A 23,781-nucleotide genomic window follows, 5' to 3' on the forward strand; every position below is an offset into this window, starting at 1 on the left:
TATTTTTAAGTTGTTTATTTTAAAACTTTATTCTAAATGTCAAGGAGGGCTTAGCCCTTATACCAGCAGTCCCTGATGGCAGGGATGTCCAAAGTGTGGCCCGGGCCATTTGCGACCCTCTGGGCGATTTTGTTTTCCCCCTCGGATCACAAATCAGGAATGGAACAAAATTTTATTTTTACAGAATTTACTGATTTTCCCAGACATAAAAATCTTTTTACCTTTGTTTATTTAGATGCAATGTTCCTGTTGTTTTTTTTATTTATTACACTTTGTTGAAATAAACAAGCGCTGCCCAACCTTTGTTGCCAAAAGAAGAAACGAGGATAATAAACTCCTATAAACGTTTGGAAAATATTTACCTGTCATTTAATACAGTAACTGTGCAAGATTCTGTTTATTTTGGATCAACAATGATTTACAGTTTCCTTTTCTACAAAAATTCAATTACTTTGCTTTAATACTAGATTTTATTTATAATACAATTTATATGTTTATTAAAATATTGTCTATTTAGTATAATATTGAAGACTTAAAAATAACAAATGTCTTCATAAATAAAAACCTTTCAGTTAAAAAATGTGACCCTCTAGTTTTCTCAACTCAAAGTTTGGACACCACTAGTTTATGCAGTGGAAGAATATGGTTATTTCTTCTCCATCCCCTTTAATGAAAGCTTCTGAAGAGTTATGTAACGGCTGGTCCGCACCGTCCCGCCCTGTCTGCACCTGCCTCACGGCCCTGGCTCTGCTCGGGACGCTGGCTCCACGTGAGGAGGCTGCAGCCAGATGGGACGCCTCAGCGCGCCATTCCTCCAGGCTCCTGAGGTTGGACTGCCGTTCCCCTCAAACGACTCTTCCAGTACTTTTCCTTTTGTAAGGAGGGATAAATGGGAGGGTGTGAGGGAGACGGATAAATGTGTGAATGTCCACGTCGGAGCCACATTCAACAGGGTCCAGGATGGAGTTCAGAGGAGTTTCTGTTCTGCTGGGCGTCTTGCTGCTCATCCACTGCTCACTGCAGCAGACTGCAACCAGGAAGAAGCCGGTGAAGAAAGGTAGATGGATAACCTCACCTGCATGATGAACACTGCAAAACAACAAATCTTACCAAGTATTATAGTTTCATTTCTACTCGTGCTAAGACAAAACTAACTTATAAGTAACTTATCAGCAAGATGTAGAGGCTTGTTTTAAGTGAATAATTCCTTAATATTGGAAAAAGTGCAGATAAATTTACGTATAACAAGACAATTTCCCCATGTTATAAATGAAATAATCTACCACTGAAATTAGTATTTTCATAATTATAAGGTTGTATATTTTTGCAGTGTACTGCTGTATCATTTTTGTTGTGCAGAAATTTTACTCAGATTGTGTTTTGTTTTAAATCAGATACATTGCAGGAGGCAGCTGTGGTGGAGCTGCAGAAACGGATTGATGAAATCATTCAGGATCTGAACCTGCTGAAGGAAAAACAAGCTCTGCAGACAGGTGAACTCACACTAGAGCAGATGATCAGAAATATGTTTTCAATCAAGAAGCCTCTGATTTTATCTCAGATTTTATCATCATATTTACTTAAGTTTCACAAATATTTTAATCTTGCACTGTGTTATTTCCATTACCATTCAAATTGAACAAAAAGTTAATAAATAATTTTTATGTTTCTGTTTTTACTCATTTTTAATGGAGGAAAAAGTTTGTTTCACACCGCAGAGATTTGAACGTTCTCAGAATAACGTACTGTTTAAAAGTTAATAAAAACCAGCTTGAAAATCTGAAGTAATACTTAGAACAACATTTTTTTTTTACCCTTAAAAACTTGTTTTAAGGTTTAACCATGAAGTGGGGATGAAGATTCATACTTTGCACCATGACCTTTGTCTGAGGTCGATCGTCATTCAGAGCAGGCAGAGTTTAACCAGCCTGGAGCCAACAGGCTAAATATATCCTAAATATGGGAAACAGCCTGAAACCTTCAACATCTGGTTCACACATGCGTCATCTGTTGCTCTGAACACAAAGGACGTTCAGTTGTTTTCTAAGTTTGAATGAGATTTCCAACACAAAATATTCAAAAATGTTATTCTGTCCATTGTTCTTTTCTGAGGTTTGTTACTAAATGTAAAGCCTTGACCCGTCACTCGGGTGGGATGACCTTTTTAGTCCACTAGAAGGAGGTTGGGACATTATTATGTTTTAATTTATAAAACCATGATTGAGTTGTTACCCCTCAACATCTATGACCTAATCACACTGAGAAGTTATGATTCTTACTCTTTGAATTCAAATGATAATTTCTTGCTCTCTGTCCCATTTTCCCAGTATTAATGAAAAGATCTTTTATTTATTTTGCTCCTTTTAAAATTGTATTAATCACTTCTAAATCTAGACTGTAGCTGTCACAGAGAAAATGAGCATGTTCATATGTAATGTAATTTTCCTCCTAAGTATTGAGAATATAGTTTATCTTTTGCTGTATACTGACATCTGTTGGTGGAGTTGTGTATTACACTGAGACGTGATAATACACTGAGAACCAAACCAATTAATGTTTCAGTTTTTTGTGTTTCTATGATGTAAAATAAATATTGCTGAAACGTGTGAAATAAATAAACTTTATTGATTTAAGAGAATCAAACTACGGAATGATATCTATGCCAAGATTGGACATTTTCCATATAAACTTTTTCCTGACAGTTTTCTTGAGATAAAGAATCAATCTCTGTCTAAACTGTTGAGGTTTGAATTGAAGGATGAAACCAGGTTTAAAACGCACCAATTGTCTTGTTATCTTGAGAAAACAAAGTCGGATTTCTCAAGATTTAACTCGTTCCCTCGACAAAACCATCAGGAAATTAAGCTGTTACCTCAAGAAAACAATCTGGAGATTTACTCAAACTCTAGAAAATCATTGGGGAAAAAGTGTGCGGAAAATGTGCGCTCTCGCTTTCCGTACCTACTGACAACAACCAGAAAATAAGTTAGCTTGGATTTAAAGCAGATGATACGGACAGTATGTGTCCTAAATGTTTGGGCAGAATTAAGGCACACATGGTATATTAATGCATTTTACTTTGTATATGAGCTTTATTTTGTTTGTATATGTTAAACATCTAATTCCTGTTTGTGTATTCAGTATCAGTATAGTTTTTCACTGCGTTTGCTGGCAAAAGACGACGCTAAAACCAAAGCTGGTAACCTAAATGTGATTTTATCTCCTGTTACAGTTTGTTTAAAAGGTGAGAAGATCCATAAGAAATGTTTCTTGGCCGACCCTCTGAAGAAGCGTTATCACACCGCCAGTGAGGACTGCAACTCCCTGGGCGGCGTCCTGGCCACTCCGGCCTCCAGCGAGGAGAACGACCGGCTTCGGGACTACATCCGTCAGAGCGTCGGCCCGCATGGGCAGGTCTGGCTTGGCGTCAACGACATGACCACCGAGGGCCAGTGGATGGACCAAACTGGCTCCACCATCACGTACAAAAACTGGGACGCGTCCAACTTCAGGTCTCCTCAGCCGGATGGCGCCAAGTCGCAGAACTGCGCCGCCATGTCGTTGACCGGCGGGAAGTGGCTCGATGAGAACTGCCGCGAAGAAAAGCCCTCAGTCTGCGAGTTCAACATAGTTTGAGCCAGAGGTGCAAAGAAAGAAAGTAAAAGTACTCAGTTACTGTACTTAAGTAGATTTTCAGATACTTGAGTATTTGTCTTACTTTTACTCCCCACATTTCCAGAGAAATATCTGTACTTTCTACTCCTTATATTTTCACATATGATGAAAAAATAATGACAAAAAAAATCCGCCGCTCGCACAAAAAGTGCTATAGTGTTGGTATTTCATTAATCAGTTGGACGCATGAGAAAAACAATATGAATGGAGGCTTTAACCCAGGAGTGTCCAAAGTGTGGCCTCGCCATGATATTGTGCGAGGGCCTCAGAGTTGCAGTGAAATATTCACTGCTTTTCAAAAAAGATACAGAAAAAGAGTACAACTCAAATACTCATTTCATAGCAAGCAGAACCACAAACATTCAGCTACTTTTACTCAACAGCAGACTTTGTTGCACACTTTTAGAAAATTGAAGTAAAATCCAATAAAAAAGGAAACGTTTTAGAAGAATGTGCCACCGGCTTTCTGTTCTTGTTGCTAAAAATACACTCAAGAAATTCAAAGATAACAGAAAAACCATCAACATTTACTTTATTGTCTGTATTTGTTGTTCTGTTTTATCAAACCTACTAGATCTACACAGTATTTTTTATCTTTATACCAACACAGAGCATGTTGTGAGCTCTTAAAAGTAATGCATTTTGTGTGACTAAAAGTCCTACTTTTTACTTTTACTTGAGTTTTCTTTCATACAACTATCTGTACTTCTACTTGAGTAGTGACAGTACTTTTGCCTCCTCTGGTTTGATCCCATTTATCTCAACATGAACTCTGCACTTTGTTTTAGCTGCTTTGTTTTTGCACTCTCCCTGCTGCCTGCTATGCTAAAGACGAGTTTAAACCAGTGATTTTCAGCTGCATCCTGACCAAAATGAGATGTGGAGGTCACAGTGGGTTTTATTTTTGACAAAAGTGATGTGCTGGTATGTCATTTGCAGCGTTCCTTGTGGTTGCAGTAAAACCAGGTGGAATACAGTCCATTCTATTAAAAAAAGAAAAACAACTGGATGCAGTTAGTATTTAATACTCACTGAACAGAGTATGAATAAAGGTGCTGGCACCTTTTCTGGACATAAAATGTTGGTTAAGCATCACATTTTTCCCTCATTTAAATACTGAATCAATAGTCTGAGAACCGCTGGTCTAAACTGCAAAGACACAAATATTTAGTAAAACTGCATTTTTTTTTAAAGCAAATTGACCTTTTATGTACCAATCCCGTTTTATTCTGTAATATCTTGTGTGATTTATTCTTTCAATAAACTTTGAATATCAGTTTCTTCACTTGTTGATGTAAGATTACTAAGGTGGGAATAAATAAGCAGCCGAAAACTTGATGTGTAAAGAAAGACTGCAGGTTCAGACATAAAAATCTGGCTTCTTCAGTTGTTTTTTTTCCAGTAGTTTTCCATGGCGTCTGTTCTTATATTTTTCCCTGACTCCAAATTTCTGTGGCTGAATTCACTCCAGAATGAAAAGGTGTCATTACCAAATGTCACTGCTTCAGTCAGTGACACAAACCCTCAGCATAATATGCCAAGTTATTCCCCTGACTTTGTTTATGTGATGAAACAATCAACACATCATGAGTTTAGAAACTGCAGGTTCTTTTGATTCAGTTCGAGCAGCAAAAATAAACATTTTTCATAAGTTCAATTGATAAAATATATGTATATGACGTGAGCAGAGACAGGATATCCACCGTTTTTATTCTGTATTTGTTTTGTGCTACTGCTAGTCAGCTATTGTGCTTCTAAAAGTAAACGCTAAATGGTTTCTTCCTTTTTTATTTGCACAGAAACAGAAATGTACACGTTTCAAGTCAGACAAATGAATTGGAAAAATCCTTTCATGTAAAACGTCTTTGACAGGATAGAACTTAAATCCAATATAGTTGCTGTGAATATGAACTGCAGGCTAAACGGTACTTTTTAGGGTTTGTAATTAAATTCATAGGCTGAAAATAATTAAACATAATCTGTAGGATGTAGGTAACATTGCACACCTAAAAACTGAAACTCTGGCAATAAATTATCATGAGGAAAATCCATCTAACATTTCTGAAGCATAATATTCAACAGTATGCCCGTATTTTCCGGACTATAAAGCGCACTTAAAAGTTAATTTTATCAAGAAACGACAGAGCGTGAAAAAGCTCCTTCTAGTGGATTAATTATAGATTAATTCTGGTTGTGACGACTGACTATGAATCTATTTTGTGTGCAACACGGCGCTCTTTCAAAACATTCTAGTCACATTAGGGCTACCGTAGTCAGGAGCGTCGCGGAGTAATACGTATCGTGCTTCGGCTGACTGACATCCGTTTTGTTCACTTAACGCACTTAAAATATTAATTTAAAGAAGTTAAAGAAAATAGTCTATTCATTGACATTGCGCCCTCTATTGTTGAAAACACCATATTTTCTGTATTTTATTTAAAAAAAAAACAATGGTCAGGTTGAGTCGTTTTAATACATTACAAATTTATTGGCACTGTAGCTCAAACATCCCTAATTTTACAACAATAAAAGGAAAACATTAAATTGAGTGGTTTTCATAATCTGAAATGAAAAACAGACTTAAAAAATAAAAATGAATAAAAATAAAAACTAGAAAAGGTGCCTCAAAAGGGGCAACAACAAGTACAGAGAGCTGTACCTGCAAACTACATAAACATATTTAAAGTAATGTTCAGAAATTCTTTCCAAGTACTCTGTAGTTTTTATTTTAATTTTAGATTTGTCACATTTTCTCCCTGTAAATCAGTAATGCCACATTAGTTTGGCTCCCTTATTCTTTAAAATTCACACTTTAAAAAAAAGAAAAGGAATCAAAGGCAAAACTGAAATAAGTGTAGAAAAATATTTTACAAAGTTTCTAAAGTTATTTTTGTTGTTTCTCTTCAAAATAAGCAAAAAAAAAAAAAAACAGTCCAAGACATCACAGATTTTAGTTTTAAGCTTCCAAGTCCGCAGCTTTAACCCTCTTCCTCAACTCCAAGAAAGAGTGCGTCCGATTCCCAAAACTATTCCCGCAGAAACGAGGCTCTTCAATCCTTAGAGCCCTTCAGATAGGTCAAAGGTCATTAACACGGAGTCCTTTCACGCTACAAGCTCTCGTCCGTCATTGGCGGCTGCGGCTCCATATCGGCGCCGGACAGACGGATCGTGTTCATGTCTCCCGTGCTTTTGAACGTGTAGAGTTCGTTATCCATCATCCGGCGGTCCTGGAAGCCGAGGCTGTCCTGCCGCCCAATGGGAGTGCGCGGACGGGGCGGCATGAAGGTGTCAGAGGGGCTCAGGAAGGGCTGGTACTGCCCCTTCTCCGGCTCTGGGTCAGGTTCCTTGATAACCGGCAGCGTCTTGTCAGTGGGACCCGTGAAGGTCTGGTAGGAGTCCACCTGCATCCCGTTTGGGATATTCTCGCTGTCGTTGAGGAGGTGGCCGTAGACCATGGAGTCGTCTATGTAGTCGTAGACGTGGGAGTCGTTGTCGGCCGGGGTTTTGACGAAGTGCCGGTCGTTTGGACGGAAGATGTTTCCCTTCCCCATGTAGATGGAAGATTGGTTGGTCGTTTTTGATTTCTTTTTCCTGCAGGAAAAGATGAAACGAAACATGAAACACTAACATCTCTAAAGGTGGTTTATTATGCTTCCCTGAACAAGGTTAGGACATGTCTGTGGACCATCCAAAACATTTTAACTACATTTTTTGCACTAAATCATTCTTAGATAGTGAGATTTTAGTCTGTTCAGTTCTGCCTAGTTCAACCTCCTTTCAGATCGATTTGCTTTAGATCGTCCTGTCACTTTAAATCCAAATAAGCTGCTGCTGGCCACAAAACACCAACTCAACGCTTACACTCACAGTTTAAAATGACTGCACAATTATGCAACCATTCATCTTTGAAAAGCAGAAGTAGAGCCTCCTGCACAACCGACAATAATGCTGATGATGCTCTAATTTGCACTCACTTTATTCACGTGTATATTGACACCACGGTTGGCGTAAGCAAACAGAAGAGTTGAAGTTGTTGATCAAAAGCCAAAAGCAAAGTTTCTGAATTTTACTTCCCCTTCAAAACACTAATAAAAATGTCTTACCAGACAGAAACATGCTGCTTACCTTACAAGTACACATACAACAACCAGTATCAGGGCCAGAAGCAGGACAGCCCCGACTAAACCAAGGAGGATGGGCAACAGATCTGTGGAGAAGAAACAACAACATATTGGATCTGTGTTTATGAACCGTCTTGAATCAGTCACCAGAGTGATTCCTTACTGCTCTTTCTCTCAAGAACAATCGTGGCTTTGACATTGAACTGGCCACGTCCCTCTGGCTGGCAGTTGCTCATGTTCAGGTAGAAGCTCTGACGGGCCGTCGTGTTTTCTGTCTTCATGTCTTTGCTCTCAATGATGTCCAGGAGATCGTTCCCTCCTTCCTGGTGCTTCACATTGATCCTGGTGTGGCCGTTTTCACATTTGAGTCCACTGATGCCAAAGTGGATGTGCGCGTGGTACATCCAGGGAAGGTCCACGATCCAGGAGACAGAGGAGTGGGGCTTCATTCCATTAGGCCAGTTTGGGGTGGTCAGCATGGTGGGAAACGACAAATTCGGGATGATCCTGTAGATGATGGTTTCTGAAGAAGAAATGGAAATCATGCAGAATGAGCTTCTTTAAAAAGTAGACAATACTGCCACCGTGTGGAGGCTGGAGGGAATGGGAAAACACATCCATCCATCCATCCATCCATTTTCTAACACCCTTGTCCCTTAGTGGGGTCGGGAGGGGTGCTGGTGCCTCTCCAGCTAACGTTCCGGGCGAGAGGCGGGGTTCACCCTGGACAAGTCGCCAGTCTGTCACAGTTTCCTAAATTATAAATATCTTCATTCCATTATCAATAAGATTCAAAATGCCAAGAAATAAAATAAATCAAAAACAACATTTCACGATAAATTGACCATTTTATACTTTTTATATCAGATATGAAGATAAGAACTAGAGCTAAATAATGGGTGTTTTGGTTATGAATTAAAATCACATTTTCCATCCTTTTGGTTCAGTCAGAACACAAGAAGCAGCCAGTGAACAAGTTTTTACTTGTTTCGTTGAGGTGTTGAAAAACGGCAAATGATTGTGACTCAAAACAATCTACATTCCTGTAACTTCAACTGATTCATGCGAGTTGTAAGGACAGATACATGATGCGTTAGTGGAGGTGAAAAATTAACTTTTGTTATTTTTTTAATATCACCAACGTACTTTTATGATGTTCGGTATGGTTGAATTGGTATCAATAACTGCCCTGCCACTTATTTTGTTTGTTTTTTTTAATTCCCCCTAAATGTAGGGGTCATAATGTTTATTATGACAATTTATTAGGACCATTATGGATAGAAGGAAAAAAAAGAAGTAAAAACACAGTGCATTTCCTACAGAAAGCCCAGAAATTTTGAGATCAATCTCAGAAAAAAAGACAAAGGAAATTTCTGAGCTCCAAAGTCAAAATTTGCAAGAAACAACTTTATAGAAAAAATATACAGTATATTTTCTGAACATTTGACTTTGATAAATTTTCTGACGTTTAAAAGTCAACAATTTTCCACTTTCCAAACTCGAACGTTTCCAAATTGTTTCAAGAGATTAATCTAAAAATTTCAGATTTTTTTCTAGCATATTTTTGACTTTCAAGCTCAGAAATTCCCACATTTTTTCTGAGATTAATCTCAAAATGTGCTAAATGTATTCCTCCTTTTTTCCCGCCTTAATATGCCATTGCAGTTTATTTCCTCCATTGAAATAATTTTTCTCAGTGTGAGCTGCCATAAAAACAAATACATTTTAAGGTTTTCACATCTTTTTAACAGGAGAACAATTAATATATTCACAGACATATAATTCCTCGCAGCTTTAGAGGATGAATCATTTCACCTGTGATCTCCGGACTGACGCTGACATTGAGCAGAGGCTCCTTAGACATCTTGACGTCTTGCAGCATAGCTGTGATGGAGATGTTGGAGTGAACCTGGAGTTTCTGGATCTCGCCATCGGAGCAGAAGTTTCCGATGAAAGAGCCGTCGTTCTCGGCGACGCGCAGCACAGACGACGGATCGCACTCCTGCCCGGGCAGGGACTGCCGGAGGCTCCCGGTGGGAGGCACCAGGTCCAGGGTGGCTTCGTGTGGGACGGTGAAGAGCCACGAAAAGCTGTGGAGGGGCATCGGCAGGCAGGGATCCAAGGTGGGAACAGAGAGGACGGTCGGAGCGCACAGCGATGCATCAGCACAGGCTGCAAGGAGAAGGGAGACAATCTGTTCAACAGAATAACTGACTCCCTTTATTAAACAGCAAAGTATTATTTAATTGACATAAAACACATCACTATACACCAAATGATCTACCTAAAGCATTTCTTTATGTTCATTTGAAGTATTACACTGCAAAAGACAAAATCTTATCAAGTACTTCTGGTCTGGTTTCTACTGCAAATATCTTTATAAGACAAATTTAACTTAAAAGTAGTAAGGAAGATATATGAGCTTCTTTTTAAGTCAATAATTCTTTAATATTGATGAAAAAGTACTAGTTCCACTTCTAACACAGGAAAATAATATTACAAAAAGTAAAACTAGGGAAGAAAATAACATAATCACACCCGTTGCATGCAATTTTACACAATTTGACTGAATAAAAAAAAGTAGAAAATATAAAATCTACTGATATCCTCATATTCATCGATCAGATTAATGACACTTAAATTCACATTCGCATCCTTAAATCTGCAATTATTTATACATTTTTAATAAAACAATGTCATTACTTCCTTTTCACTCAGCACCAGTTAAAGAGATCAGATGAAAGATGGAAGAAAATTGCTGCTGTTAAAATTAAGTATTATTTTGTTTCTTCATCATATTATTAGCTTTTGGTAAATTTTACCAATGTTATAATTGTTCTTATTATATTTAGTAAATGTTATTTTCTATTTCACCGTTTATCTACCTGTGATGCTGTGTTTGTTTTGTGAAACACTGTGGTCAGTTGAGTCTGTTGTAAATAGATAAATAAACTTCATCATGTCCTTTTTGAACAAAGAAATAAGCTTGTTATGAGTTAAATAACCTGCTAGAGGAACTGGTACCTTCTAATAAAGATTAATTTTATTTGTGTCTTTAACAATCACTAGTGACCAAAAGCAAACAGCTCTTCGTAAACTTTAGAAATTGATTTTTTTTTTTTACCAGTAACTTTGCTTGCAGTCAGGCGAAGGTCCTCGTTTGGACAGTCGAGGAAGGAGAGTTTGGCCGTTTCTCCTTTTGCCACATTTATCTTCTTTTCCTCTTTAGAGTCCTTTCTTATCTCACAGAGAGGGTCAGAGCCCACCTTCTCAATCTGCACAGACACTTCCTGGTTGGTTAAGTCCAGCGTACAGAGAACTAGAGGAAAACCAAAAGCAGTCGTGAGAGTTCAGACTCGACCAATCGTGATGGTCCAAGTCAGATTGTTCCCAGATCTCACCTGGATGGCCGCTCCTCATCACAGAGACTGTGTAGCGCAGGCTGAGTCCCGGCAGCGTTTGGTTTGTTTTGCAGTTCTTCACCGTCAAATTAAACCTGCCCTGCTGGTGCTGAGGCTGCGGGCCCGTCAGAGCCGTTATGGTCGGGTCCTTGCCCTCCTTCTGGTACTCCACCTCCACTGCGGCGCCTTCCTCCAGACACTCTGGGGCCGAGTGTTCGCTGAATTGAACTGAGTAGTTGTGCATTTCGGGAATGCTGAACTCCCACAGGATCTGCTTGTCATCCGGGAAATCTTTGGGATAGTTGGGCGTGATGAACTCGGTGTCTGACACGCCGCGGGGCAGATTGACTCTCACTATGGCCGTCACTGGAGAAACACAGACATGAAGAGTTGAGTTGGGAACTATTTAAAGAAAAGGTGAACCGACTGCCGTTCACTGACCGACCGCCGATACTTAAAAAGCCGATTCAGATTTAGGCCGATGCCAATTTTTCTGTCTGAAATGTTGCTAAAGAAAGTCACTGAGTTGATAACAAAGGAGTCACTATTGTTAACTGAATGTTCAGAGAGGAGAGATTCTGATTTTTAGACCTTTACTGAAGTTGATGAGTTTGATGGATGAAATCAGATTCATATGCTACTATCAGCAATTTTCCAAAATGAAGGAAAGTGTCGCTGATAAATGGGCTGGCCAGTAAACTGATTTATTCCTAATTTAAAGGTCTTAAGACAGAATTTATAAACAGAATTTATAAACATTATATGGCAATGATAGAAAACTTGTACCTTCTGTTGCACTGCAAAAACTACTCTCACCAAGCATTCTTTGTCTAGTTTCTAGTGCAAATATCTTAGTACATTTGAAATAAGACATTCAACTTACATATAACTTTTCAGCAAGATAGTTAATTACTTGATATTGATGAAATAGTACTAGAACAAGTTGGTAGGAACAAAGTGTTGATCATCAATAATAAGGAATTATTGATTTAAATCAGGAGCTTCAAACTTGTTTTCATTTTGGTTAATATCAAAAATCTGAATGCTTTTAAAGGGCCGGTTGTGCCAGAATGTATTGATAAAACCCATTAAATTGTTAAATTATTAATAAATTTCTGTTTTGACAATCAATAAGTGTTTCTTTAAATTAAATAATACTGAACATATTTTCACACTGATCAGTTCATCCAAGATTTTCTGATTGTTTTGTGTTTTTGCTGCAATTAAAATCACAGAGTTTGTTATTTTAAAATATTTTTAAGGAATTTTTACAATATTCACACTAATGTATGATGTCAAATGTGACTTTTTATTATTTGCCGTATCAATCACAGACTATAACCAGTAAGGCCGAGGCTGCCGTCGCTTGAACTCAATGCTTTTGGATAATTTTGAGAAAAAATGTCAGTAAAATTAGAAAAAAATCTGTTGATTTTGTGTGAATTTTGCCAATTTGTGAAAAACCGGAGGGACTTGTTAATGCAATTTGGAGTCTAGAGGGCCACATAAAAAGCTTTGGCGGACCAGATTTGGCCCCCGGGCCTTGAGTTTGACTTGTGACTTAAAACAAGTCAATGTTTTGAGTAACAAAAGTTACTTTTGAGTAACTTTTGTTACTCAAAAGTAACTCAACTTTTGAGTAACTTTTGTTGCTACTTTTGAGTAACTTTTGTTGCTCAAAAGTTACTTGTCAATTAGTTTTGTCTTATTAAAAGCTATTATGCATTAGAAACTAGACCAAAATACTTTTTTTTGCAGTGTAATGTGTAATGAATATGTTTACGTAATATATTCACCTTGTTACCAATATTGGACAGCCTTAATTTACGATTCTCAGCCCAGGAAGCTCAGAAGCATCATTACATCTTCCAGAACAACCCGACCCAATTCATCACATCCAGCACCAAAGGCAACAGCAAAAATGCACTTTTATGCAAATAAGTTGGATTTTATTTGGTAAAACTCCTTCAGACAACATTTGTTTGTATTGGTGCTGGAATACATCTGTGCTCTTCTGCAATATTAAACAAGCCACATTGTAAGAGCCTTACCTTCTGACTGAGGTCCAACTTTAAGTTGGAAGTCCGAAGGATCCAGCTTCACGTCCGACGGCACCGTCAGCGTCACACGGCCCCTGTACTGACCCAGTACTGAGGTCACTGGGCCGCCTTTGCAGAAAGTGCCGATGGTTGCTGGGGCAGTGAGGTGGAGGTAGAGGATGATGGAGTAGGTGTGACCATCTGGACACGTCCCACTGTTGGGAATCTGTCGCAATCCAGGTTCTGGAAAGTCCATGTGGAAAGTCTGAGAAGTGCCAACCTTTATGTCCCAGGTGAAGGTCCGGTTGTAGTTGGGAAAAAACTCGTTGGCCTGGACGGTGCTGCCTAAGCAGGAAGTCTTTGTGCAGTCTGACGGCAAAGCAGAGAAACAAAGTATGGATTTATTTTGTCGTTTTATTTTTTCAAAACAGGATTGAATAAGGATGGCGCCCCCTAGAGGACGACTTGGGGAAAAATGTTTCTTATGCGTCACCTCGCAAAACGTTAGCTTTCCCTCGCAATGTGTTGCCATCTCTTGCCATCTCTGTCATCCCTTCCAAGATACAAACAAAAACTTTCCGTAAGAAGGAAAGAAATAAAATAAACATCCAAACTATTTGGACTATTCAGAGTTATTTTAACGGGTAATAAAGTAATTAATTGTTTTTATTGTGCGTTTTTGTCTGAATGGTTAAAAAAGGGATGTTTCCATGTGCATTTCCATCTCCAAAATTCAGACATAAACATCCAGTAAATAAATCAAGTTATTGCACCAAAGAGTTAAGAAAACATAAACACGTTTTCACTGAGGCTCTTTAAATGTATATACTCGTATTTGAAATTTGTGACTGTATACAAAATAGATCAGGGTATATTTGATTATTGCGAGGGAACGCAAAAGAATAATTCTTCCCCATGCCCCCAAGCGAGCAGCATAAATAAAGTTTAACAGCTCAAGTAAATACACTGGATTATTTTATATGAGAATGGAGATGTTAGAAGTTTTAACAGGTAAAAAAAGGCAGTAATTATCTTCAAGTCCTGGAAACGGTATTTAATAATCAGCATTAGACACAGGAGCGTCTCCACAACTTAAAATATAAACAAAATCGTAATTACAATACGACGTCTGCTCGTTTAACTTGAGAAAAACCCAAAGTTCAGGTTCTCAGATAGTTAAAACATTATGTGGCTACTCTACTGATGAATATTTTTAATTTCATACCAATATCTCTGTTCATCTCCACTTTGAAGACTTTTTGCGGTTGAGGACACGTAAATTCCACCGAAGCGTTGCGAAGATTTTTCAGTCTGGGCGGTTGAGATTTGCAGGTTTTTATGGACGTCTCCGTTATGCAGACCTGACAGTCTGCCTCTTGGTCCACCTTCGTGATGATGAGGTTTGTGTTGGGTTCAGAGGTCACATACATGGATCGTCCAACTGAAAAACAGACACATGAAGAATCTGTTAATCAATCAATCAAAATTTATTTGTATAGCACGTTTCAGCAGCAAGGCATTTCAAAGTGCTTTACATAATTAAAATAAAAACAGCATGTGACAGTGAATAAACAGTTAGACAGAATTTTCTTAAAAACATTAAAACCCGCACTCCTTGTAGGACTTCAGTTAAACGTCTCACGCCTCAGAGTTTTAGTTAAAACGCCATTTAACAAGGATTCTCACACCTCAGAGTTTTAGTTAAGATGTAATTTAACAAGGATTCTCACACCTCAGAGTTTTAGTTAAGATGTAATTTAACAAGGATTCTCACACCTCAGAGTTTTAGTTAAGACGTCATTTAACAAGGATTTTCACACCCCTAGATATAGCATGTAGAGCATTAAAGCATGTAGAATGGAAAATGTTGATTTCTTTCAAAATAACTGGTTTCTACGACGGAGACTAGGGACAGATTAGAAAAATGTTACAAGAATAAAGTTGAAATAATTTGATAATAAAATCAAAATATGAAAATATAATTGCAATAGCATGTGAATAATGTTGAAATAATACAAAAATAACGTCTTAATATGAGAATAAAGTCATACTATGACTATTCTCAGAATACTATGACTTTAATCTCATATTTCAACTTTATTCTCATTATTTTTACTGTATTCTCGTAATATTATGATTTTACTCTAGTAATTTTATTATTGTCGTAGCGTGGGTTTAATACTCCGTCGTAGGTTTCTTCATTAAATGCATTTTAACTGTTGTCTCACGTCTCGACGTTGCCGTTGAACTGAACACGGTCCGGTCCAGTTCTCCTTCTTTGGGAACTTCCACCGTCACAGTCGTCTTTCCAAACAGCTCCAGTTGAGACGCCGTCCCGCCTTGGCAGTAACTGCTGGTTCTCATCTCTGCGTCGGTCCTCATGGTGCTGACCGTGTACTGAATGCCGTCCTCACAGTTCTCTGATGCAGAGCTTTCCTTCAGTCCAGGAAACTCTAAAGTTAAAGCAGTTCTGTCTGGAACAGTAACTTCCCACGTCAGGGTTCTTCGGAAGCCCTTGAAGAGATCCGGATCCATTTCGGCCAAAGCCGGAGAGCAGGATGTCTGAGTGCATCCTGAGAGAAAACAGAAAAGAAAAACCGATCAACCCAGCCGAACCAAAATCGGCTTCATAAAGATCTAGAGCAGAGAGTCAAACTCATTCATAAATGTATTAATAAAACCCGTTAAAAATATAAATACATTTTTAAAATTAAATAATATTAAACATCTTTTTAGTCCCTCCAGAATTTTGTGATTGTTTTTGTGATTTTATTCCAATAAAAATCTAATTTGGAAATATTTGTGCTTATTTATGACGGTAAATTTGACTTTTTATTACTCGCTGTATAGGTCATGGACTATAATCTGACATTAATTAAGGCTGAGGCAGCTGTTTAGTACAAGTGAGAAAGTTTTTGACAATTTTTAAGAAAAATCTGCAATAAACTCCCAATTATTAGCGCAAAAAAAGTGTGGAGATTTGTTAATTTTGCATAAATTTCCATGATAATTCTCAAGAAACTGGAGGGACTGATTGATATAATTTGGTACTAAACAGATAAAAATGGTATTGATTTGATTGATTACATTATATTAAAGCACATTTAGTGTTTAATCTAGGATGTAGAGGCCACATAAACAGCTACGGCGGCCGGATTTGGCCCACGGGCCTCGAGTTTGTCACCTGTGATCTAGAGAGAGTAAATTCTTACCTATGTTTGTTGTCATCTTCACGATGAAAACGTCTTCGGGTTTCAGGCATCTGAACTCCAGAGGGAGTTTTTCTGCACTTTTCAGAGTCTTTTCTGTGGCATGGCAGTCTGGACTGGCGCCGCTGGTGACACACATTTCACACTCTTCCTTCCCAGGATCCCGGGTCAGAACCACCGTGGAATCAGGACCAATAGTGACGGTCATTACTCGCTCTTGTAAAGACATTAAAGGCAAATAAAAGGCAGTTAATATCACTTTGTAAGCTATGCATAAAAAAGGCTCTGGATACATTAGACCGTATTCTACTGTTTCATTAAGCCTGCACTGTAAAAACACAAAATTTTACCAAGCATTACTGGTTTCTTGTGCAAATATCTTAGTGCACTTGAAATAAGATACACTAACTTAAAAGCAGATTTTCAGCAAGATAGAGAACCTTATTTTAAGTAAATAATACTTTAACATTGATTTTAAAAAATACTTGGCAGATAAATTAACTGCTTTGTTTTTTCAAGTTTGTTAAGATATTGGCACTAGAAACTAGACCAAAAAACAGATTTTGTGCTTTTGCACTGCAGTGGGTTGGGTGACCCTCTGACTTTTAAATCTAAGTGGTTGTAATCTAGATTATGTGAATTATTCAGTTTTTCTATCCAACTGTCACTGCTAAAATTTAATGTAGTAAAAATAAATCCGATGAATGCTGACGGCATTATTGAGCCACAATAATCACCAGCAAAACAAGTTTTCCCAAAGTTAGCCACATGCTAATCAGCAAGTACCGTGGTAACATTTTCCTGTAGCCTAATTATGTTCAGCGTAAAACTATTTAAAGTCTGACACTGACAAATATCAATTTGTATGGCGGATAGCTCTACCATATTGTTCTCAATGTGTATCCTCAAAACAAACTGGTAATTCTGGCAACATGCCATCCGTAGCCACGCTGCTCCAGTAGAATAACTCCGTTAAATAAATGAAATCTGGAGATCTAGGTATGATTAATTTATTAATAAGTGATTGCTGTGATAAATTAGCTACCACTGCTATTAGCTAATTTAACATTGTGGTGGTTGATTAGCTAATTTAAACACCCAAATTAATTTATTTTTATTTGTTACTGAACCAAAACACTCAGAATTCCACAGCACATCTACATGTTGTGGTTGTCATAGTCAAGCTAGCATAACTGACCTACTTCCCTCTCCCTCGTTATTTTTTTTCTGACCTTTTTAATTAGTTGTCTTAGTGTTGACAACTAACAGCTTGGCACCGAGTCCCTTTTTCATTTAAATATCAAGTGTACATTTAAGATTTAGAACGTTATATTGATAATTTAACAGCTATAATGGTAGTCAGCTGATTTTGGAGACGGGAGTTGGGGGTGGGATCTTATGCTTGTGACATCACGCTGCAAGGGATCCCTATACTGCGGTATAATAAAGGCAATGGGACTTTACTGTGTACCGCAACTATTTTCCCCTAAGTGCAGTTATGGAATCAGCATTTCACTGAAATATCTGTAAAAAGAGCTGGATCAGTTCTTACTCATTGGTGCAGCCAAGGCTTGAAACAGGACCGACTCCACCTGTGTGTTTGGTTTGGCTTCCAGGGTCACCACGCCCTGATCGGACAGGTCCAGTTGGGTCTCGCTGCCACCCTCACAGTACCGAGTCGGGACCTCTTGGCCGGTTTCAGATGTGACCGCTGAATATTGCCGTCCATCAGTACAAGGGCGTGGAGCTTTGGTCAGTCCAGTCCCAAGAACCTTCAGACTCACGAGGGTCTTTTCAGGCGCCTTCAGCTTCCAGGTGAAGGTTCTGGAGATCTTCGACAGGAGGGACGACTGGACTTCTACCATCGCTGGACTGCAAGCATCTTTTGTGCATTCTGCAAAGTGGTATAGAAAAAGGTAAAAGGCACGATAGTGAAACTCGTAAACTCGTTAAATTGTGGTGCTAGAATAGCAACAATTATTTTAGTAGTTAATTGTTCTGATGATCAAATTAAAAAGTAGCACATTTTGCAGATTTTCTTTATTTCTTGCATTAAGAATTTTATTAAAATATTAGAAATGCATTAAAAGATACAAATAATTTAATTCCTTTTAAGTAATAATATTTAAAAGATTTAATACCGTAGCATTCCTTTGATAAATCTGAACCATGTGAAGCTAAAACTTCGCCACTTGAGGAGTTTTGACTAAAATGTATTTAGAAATAAATCTGTTTTTATCTTAAATGCACAATGTACAACTTTTTAGTACAGTTTTGATTTTTTAATTACTGCTCTGAATGTTGTTTTTTTGCAAATGGTCATTTTTAAAAGTCTGTAAACTCCAGCTAATGATTAATCAGTCACTAAATTAGTTGATTATTTCAATAGAAAAATCCTGCAAAAATTTTGAATTTATCCCAAGATAAAAACATTCCTGACATGCTTTTTGCAACCGTTTTGCACATTTAAATAAACAGCGATAACATTATAATCTCCTCTTCCCGTTAGCTGAAATTTCGCATTTATTCTTGCATTTTCTTTTTTATTATTTGCATAAGCCAGAGTCCAGCAATAATCAAAAATACTTGCACACATCTATTTCTGCACAAAACTCTTCTTAAAGAAAAGTATTAAAAAGGACAAAACCAACAGAGCAAATAAATTGGGATTAAATTGTGCTTAAACTTACCAATTAAGCTGGTGATTGTCACATCGTACGACTGTTCGACGGGTTGGGGGCATTTAAACAGCAGCTTCACCTCCTTTTCAGGCTCTAGTTTAAGAGACGGTTGGCAGGAAGTCTGAGTGTCATTAACGCCACTGACGGTGCAGACGGTGCAATCAGGCAGCCGGCTGGAAACGGCGACATCTGAACCTTTATTTGGCTTCACCGTGGTTTGAAAGGACTCTGATGGAAACATTACAGAAACTGATTGAAAATATATATAAATAAACCCTCAAAATCTGAAAACACGATGCTAAAAGAGACAATAAAAACCAAAACGCTCCACAAGCATCAGTAAGCATGTCAAACGCTGCAGTTCATGGCAGAGCGATTAGAAACAGACTGAACAAGCATTTCTTGTTTACCAGAGTTAGGTGGGGAGAATCAATTAGTTGTTTGTATTTTGCAATATGTCTGGTTACAATCCAAACAGTAAACATTTTAAACCATAACCATTAACTTTACATAAGTTTACTTATTTTCTTTTCGATTCACAATCATGCATTTAGACATTCGTTTTTAGCTCCACCGAGTTTCCTGTGTGGATCTCCGAGTCAGAAAGATAAACTCACATCAACCTTGGCTTCGGCTTGATATTGTGAAACTCAATGTTTCAAAATTATAGACGATTTTAACGGTAAGAGTGGATTTAGTGGCTCAAGAATACAGTATTTTAAAAAAAATGTAGAGAAAGTAGAGATACACAAAGCAGATTGACAGCGCTAAGACCCTCCTCCTCCTGGCTCTGATTGGTTGTTTTTGGTCGGTGCATTTCGTGAAACAATAGCAAGAGCAGCTCAGGGAGGAGATTTATCTTTTCACAGATTATCTGTCTCATAGTATACTAGTATATTAGTCTTAACATTTTTCCTGTAAAGGTTACATACTGCAGCTTTAATTAGTAACAATAACACTGATAACAGCAGTAATTATTTTTCGTATGAAGTGATGACCAGATTCTTAAATTTTATGCTGTTTTATGTTTGGACATTGCTTGATCTTCGTGTTTAAACCACTCCACAGCTTTACGTACCGATATAGACCAAAGCTTTTGTATATCAGTTTACAAAATCATTGCCTGTCGCGATAAGCAGTAAATAAACAAGCTCAATAATTTCCATTTTCACAATTTCTTTCTACCAAAATTAGAGGACAAACCCTTCAGTCTGGTGCTATCCCCCCTTTCTTTTAAAGAATAAATTTTAAAGGATTTTGTTGTATTAAAGTGAACCAGTCACATTTTTGTACTTCCGTTTGTGTTCTAAAAACAACCCAAGCGCTTACAAAAAAGCAAAAAAAACAAACAAAAATAAACAGAGCTGTTTGGGGAATAAGTTCATGTTTTTTGGTGCTTGTAAAATGAGGCATTTTTAAAAAAAACCCTCCAAACTGTTAGGTTACTTTCCGGGGGCACTGAGCCGTTTCCTAGCAACCCCAGTCGAGCCCAACCCCGTTACCTAGCAACCACAATGAGCTCCAGAACTTTTGGTCAGCTTGTTTAACAATGGCTTTGTTAAAGAGCAATTTTGTTTACAGAGACTTAATAATTCAATTTATTTGTTGTTTCTGTTGTTTTGTTTGTTTACTTTGGATATTATTTAAAATGTCTTCCAGTTTCAGTGTTAAATCTTCATTAAAATTTGAAGTTTATTGATATTTGAGAACGAGTTCTTGCATTATTATGCCATTACCATTATGTTCCACAGAAATGGTCTCAAAACAACAATATTATCATTTATCACAATAACGTCTGAGACAATTCTCAGCAAAATGTGTTATTGTGACAGGCCTATAATCAGCACCGACTTCACTGCAGACCATTTATTCATCTCCTCTTACCATCGCTCATAAACAACATACTTAATCACCTCCCCTTAATGCAAACACCAACCACTGACTCAGAGGGGGCAATCCACAGTTTATTGGTTAAAAACCATTTCCTGAGGCTTAAAGGAGCTGACACAGATTCAGACTCAGCTACAAGAGAAACTGACAGTCATCCAGTAAATGACTGCTTCACCTTTCTGCTGGTAAAGTTGGCTAAGAGAGAGGTTGCTGGTTGACACATGAGTAAACACTGCTGCCAGGCACACCTATCCAACCGACAGAAACGATAAACCAGAGCGAGTTCATTAGAGTATATCATGAGTCATAGTAAACAAAATAATGAATTTCAAGTTCTGTTAGGAAACCTGCACCTACAGTTTTGCACCAAGCAGATTGTTAAGCATCCATCTGGCTCATACTTTGTGGCCTATAATCCACAGGAACTAAGTAACATTCCTCCTCAATCGGCTTTGTGTTGACATGACTGCATTGCATCACACACAAAAACCTGTCGGCTGCACAGCCATCGCTTGTTCTTCCACATCCCAGAGGCATTTATGTAAATTTCCTCAACCAGCTTGGCGGTCAGCATTATCTTTTTTATCTTGAATCAGAAATGTGGCAACAGGACTGAGATAGAAGTTTATCTGTAAAACGTTAGTTTTGTTGCTAAAACTGAAAGCAGGTTGGAGTCGTGGTTTAAAGAAATACTGCAGTGGTTTTAGAGGAGGATCCAAACGATGCTTTACCCCCAATGGAAGTGAGAGTTTCCATGCAAACATGAAAACTTTCATTCCAGACATTGTACAGCTTCATTGGGAATTTTGTCCATCATAAAAAAACAGATAAGATGTATCACTTCGCTGGGGAAACAAGTATTTTTGTATAGTTTTTATCTTACTCTGTTAAACAAACTTACAAGTGACTCTTCAGTGAAATATATGAGCTTGTTTCTGATCTGAACAGGATAAACAGCTTTTTATTAGCAATGCAGGAGTCAGGACCTTTTAGCAGTAAACAATGATAAACATTTGATAATTTTTATCTGGAAATCATTGAAATAATCATAAAGCTCCTCCACAGAGCCAAGTGCAGTTTGTAGAAAGACAACAGAGTTTAAATCCAAACACTGCGTGTAATAAAACACCCACTAGAATCCTACTTCAGCAGCAGATTGTTGGTCAATCATTAATGAATGAAGTCATGCCTCCAGGACGGAGGCTCCATTAAGGCCTCAAAGCTTTTGACAACAGAGCTAAATATAAGAGCTGAGCAGCTCAGATCACACTGATGTGATATTCACATCATAGATGAAGAGGCATTGATGCTCTTTGCTATTCCAGCCATAAAGTACCGGGTGATTCTAGCTGAGCTCATCTCAAGTGTAAGTGACCCAAAAAGGTGAAAGTAAGCAAAATGGTGAAGTTAGCGTCCAATTTGTTCCTGAATAAAGGGCAGTTCTGCTGCTTTTAACAAATTTAGCAAACATTTGAGCCACTAGTCAATGCATTCTCTATAAATTACGGTTTTCTGAGTTGTGAAAGCTTTATTTAGTTTATAAAACACTCAAAAAGCTGATTATTTTAGACTTTCTTTAGCCTGAAATCACCTTACATGACATCTGCACAAAAACAGCTTTACATAATTCACACAGGATATAAAAGTGTTCAAATAAATGAAAAGAATATCACTTTTACAAATGCTTATCTACATTATCTGTAATTAATTTAGAAAATTATGTTAAGATTTGAACCATTAAATTGGTTTAATGTTCAGTCTGGATGGATCATGAAAGGCTCCAAATGCCTACATTTGTTAATATTTTAAGAACTAATCAAAAAGGTATTAAAAATCACAAACTGGATTTTATATAATCTGTCATTAATGTGGAATGATTTTGTCTGGATTTCACATGAACGGTGTAATGTCACAAGCAGAAAACGCCTTTTAATAATCATAAACTTTAAAAGTTAAAATCTATGCTTAGTCAGTTGTGTAAAAATAATTATGTAAAGGTTGTGTCTGGTTTAGGTTTTAAAGCCAGACCTAAAGTAAAATGATTTCAGGCCAAAATTAAAGTTTTACTATTATACTGTTTAGTTTTTAATGGTAATTCATCTAACTGGGGTCTTCAAAACCTACATTTGCTCTTTAGAAGCTGAAAAAACGTCAGATTTTTCAGAAGAAGACAATGATACTAAATATCAGACTGCATTCTAAAAATTATGTAATAAAAATAAAATATTCTGTTTACAGTATTATAATTAAAGCCTGACAAACATTATTAAATGAGTTGGAATAGCCCTTTAGTCACATACCGTGCTGTGAATCAAACACGAACTTCAGCGTCATGAATGAAGCTCCGTCTTAAACAAAAAGCGTGTTTTGCGGCGCATATTTGACATTTTACACATTTTAACCCTCTTAAACGTTAACATATGACGTTAAACACAAACACAAGTCCGTAACAAGTTAATATTTCCAGCTGCCGGACGCGTTTTTCCCTCACCTGATGAGTCCGAAGATGACACAAATAACAGCGCCAGGAGAACGCAAGCTCCACAAAAACCCATATTCACGATATGGATTAAAAATAATGATAAAAAAAAATATTTAAAAAGAAACAAAACCAGACTCGCTTTTCAGACAAGCAAATGCATTATTTTACGGTCACTTTCCAACCGCGGCGAAGGCGCTGACAGCTACTTCCTGCTCCAGGTTTCTCGCGCAGGAGCGGAGGGCGTGGCCCCACAGGTGGGTTACCTGTTCCAACTTGACGTCGT

The 23,781-nt window shown here is 37.7% G+C and overlaps 2 protein-coding genes across 3 annotated transcripts; one reads left to right on the forward strand and one right to left on the reverse strand.

The window, feature by feature from the left end:
- Positions 1-780: 780 nt before the first annotated feature.
- Positions 781-4,951, forward strand: LOC145553716 (tetranectin-like). Its single transcript, XM_081612583.1, has 3 exons — positions 781-1,057; positions 1,395-1,493; positions 3,233-4,951. The coding sequence occupies exons 1-3, from the start codon at positions 925-927 to the stop codon at positions 3,634-3,636; spliced, it is 636 nt and encodes a 211-aa protein (XP_081468709.1). The 5' UTR covers positions 781-924; the 3' UTR covers positions 3,637-4,951.
- A 1,188-nt stretch (positions 4,952-6,139) lies between these two features.
- cdcp1b (CUB domain containing protein 1b) lies at positions 6,140-23,772 on the reverse strand. Of its 2 annotated transcripts, XM_081612581.1 has the most exons (14): positions 23,508-23,772; positions 19,136-19,354; positions 17,998-18,339; positions 16,449-16,661; positions 15,465-15,809; positions 14,462-14,677; positions 13,730-13,789; positions 13,249-13,605; positions 11,198-11,563; positions 10,921-11,115; positions 9,612-9,968; positions 7,960-8,319; positions 7,801-7,882; positions 6,140-7,266 (listed from the first exon to the last, which is right to left on the reverse strand). In XM_081612581.1, the coding sequence occupies exons 1-14, from the start codon at positions 23,569-23,571 to the stop codon at positions 6,783-6,785; spliced, it is 3,660 nt and encodes a 1,219-aa protein (XP_081468707.1). In that variant the 5' UTR covers positions 23,572-23,772; the 3' UTR covers positions 6,140-6,782. The 2 variants fall into 2 exon arrangements, with proteins under 2 accessions (XP_081468707.1, XP_081468708.1); XM_081612582.1 differs by lacking the exon at positions 13,730-13,789.
- Between the last annotated feature and the right edge of the window lie 9 nt (positions 23,773-23,781).

The sequence above is a fragment of the Poecilia reticulata genome, chromosome 11 (genome assembly GCF_904066995.2).
Source record: "Poecilia reticulata chromosome 11, P_reticulata-male-v2, whole genome shotgun sequence".
Classification (NCBI taxonomy): domain Eukaryota; kingdom Metazoa; phylum Chordata; class Actinopteri; order Cyprinodontiformes; family Poeciliidae; genus Poecilia; species Poecilia reticulata.

What these genes read in the sequence shown, in the direction of transcription:
- LOC145553716 (XM_081612583.1), top strand. Translation starts at nt 925, where the DNA reads ATGTCCACGTCGGAGCCACATTCAACAGGGTCCAGGATGGAGTTCAGA. An exon ending in GAAGAAGCCGGTGAAGAAAG is followed by an intron (nt 1,058 to 1,394) that starts GTAGATGGATAA and finishes GTTTTAAATCAG; the next exon opens with ATACATTGCAGGAGGCAGCT. An exon ending in AAAACAAGCTCTGCAGACAG is followed by an intron (nt 1,494 to 3,232) that starts GTGAACTCACAC and finishes CTCCTGTTACAG; the next exon opens with TTTGTTTAAAAGGTGAGAAG.
- cdcp1b (XM_081612581.1), bottom strand. Translation starts at nt 23,571, where the DNA reads ATGGGTTTTTGTGGAGCTTGCGTTCTCCTGGCGCTGTTATTTGTGTCA. An exon ending in AGTTGGACCTCAGTCAGAAG is followed by an intron (nt 11,564 to 13,248) that starts GTAAGGCTCTTA and finishes GTGTTTCTCCAG; the next exon opens with TGACGGCCATAGTGAGAGTC. An exon ending in GACTGCAAGCAAAGTTACTG is followed by an intron (nt 9,969 to 10,920) that starts GTAAAAAAAAAA and finishes TTCTCCTTGCAG; the next exon opens with CCTGTGCTGATGCATCGCTG.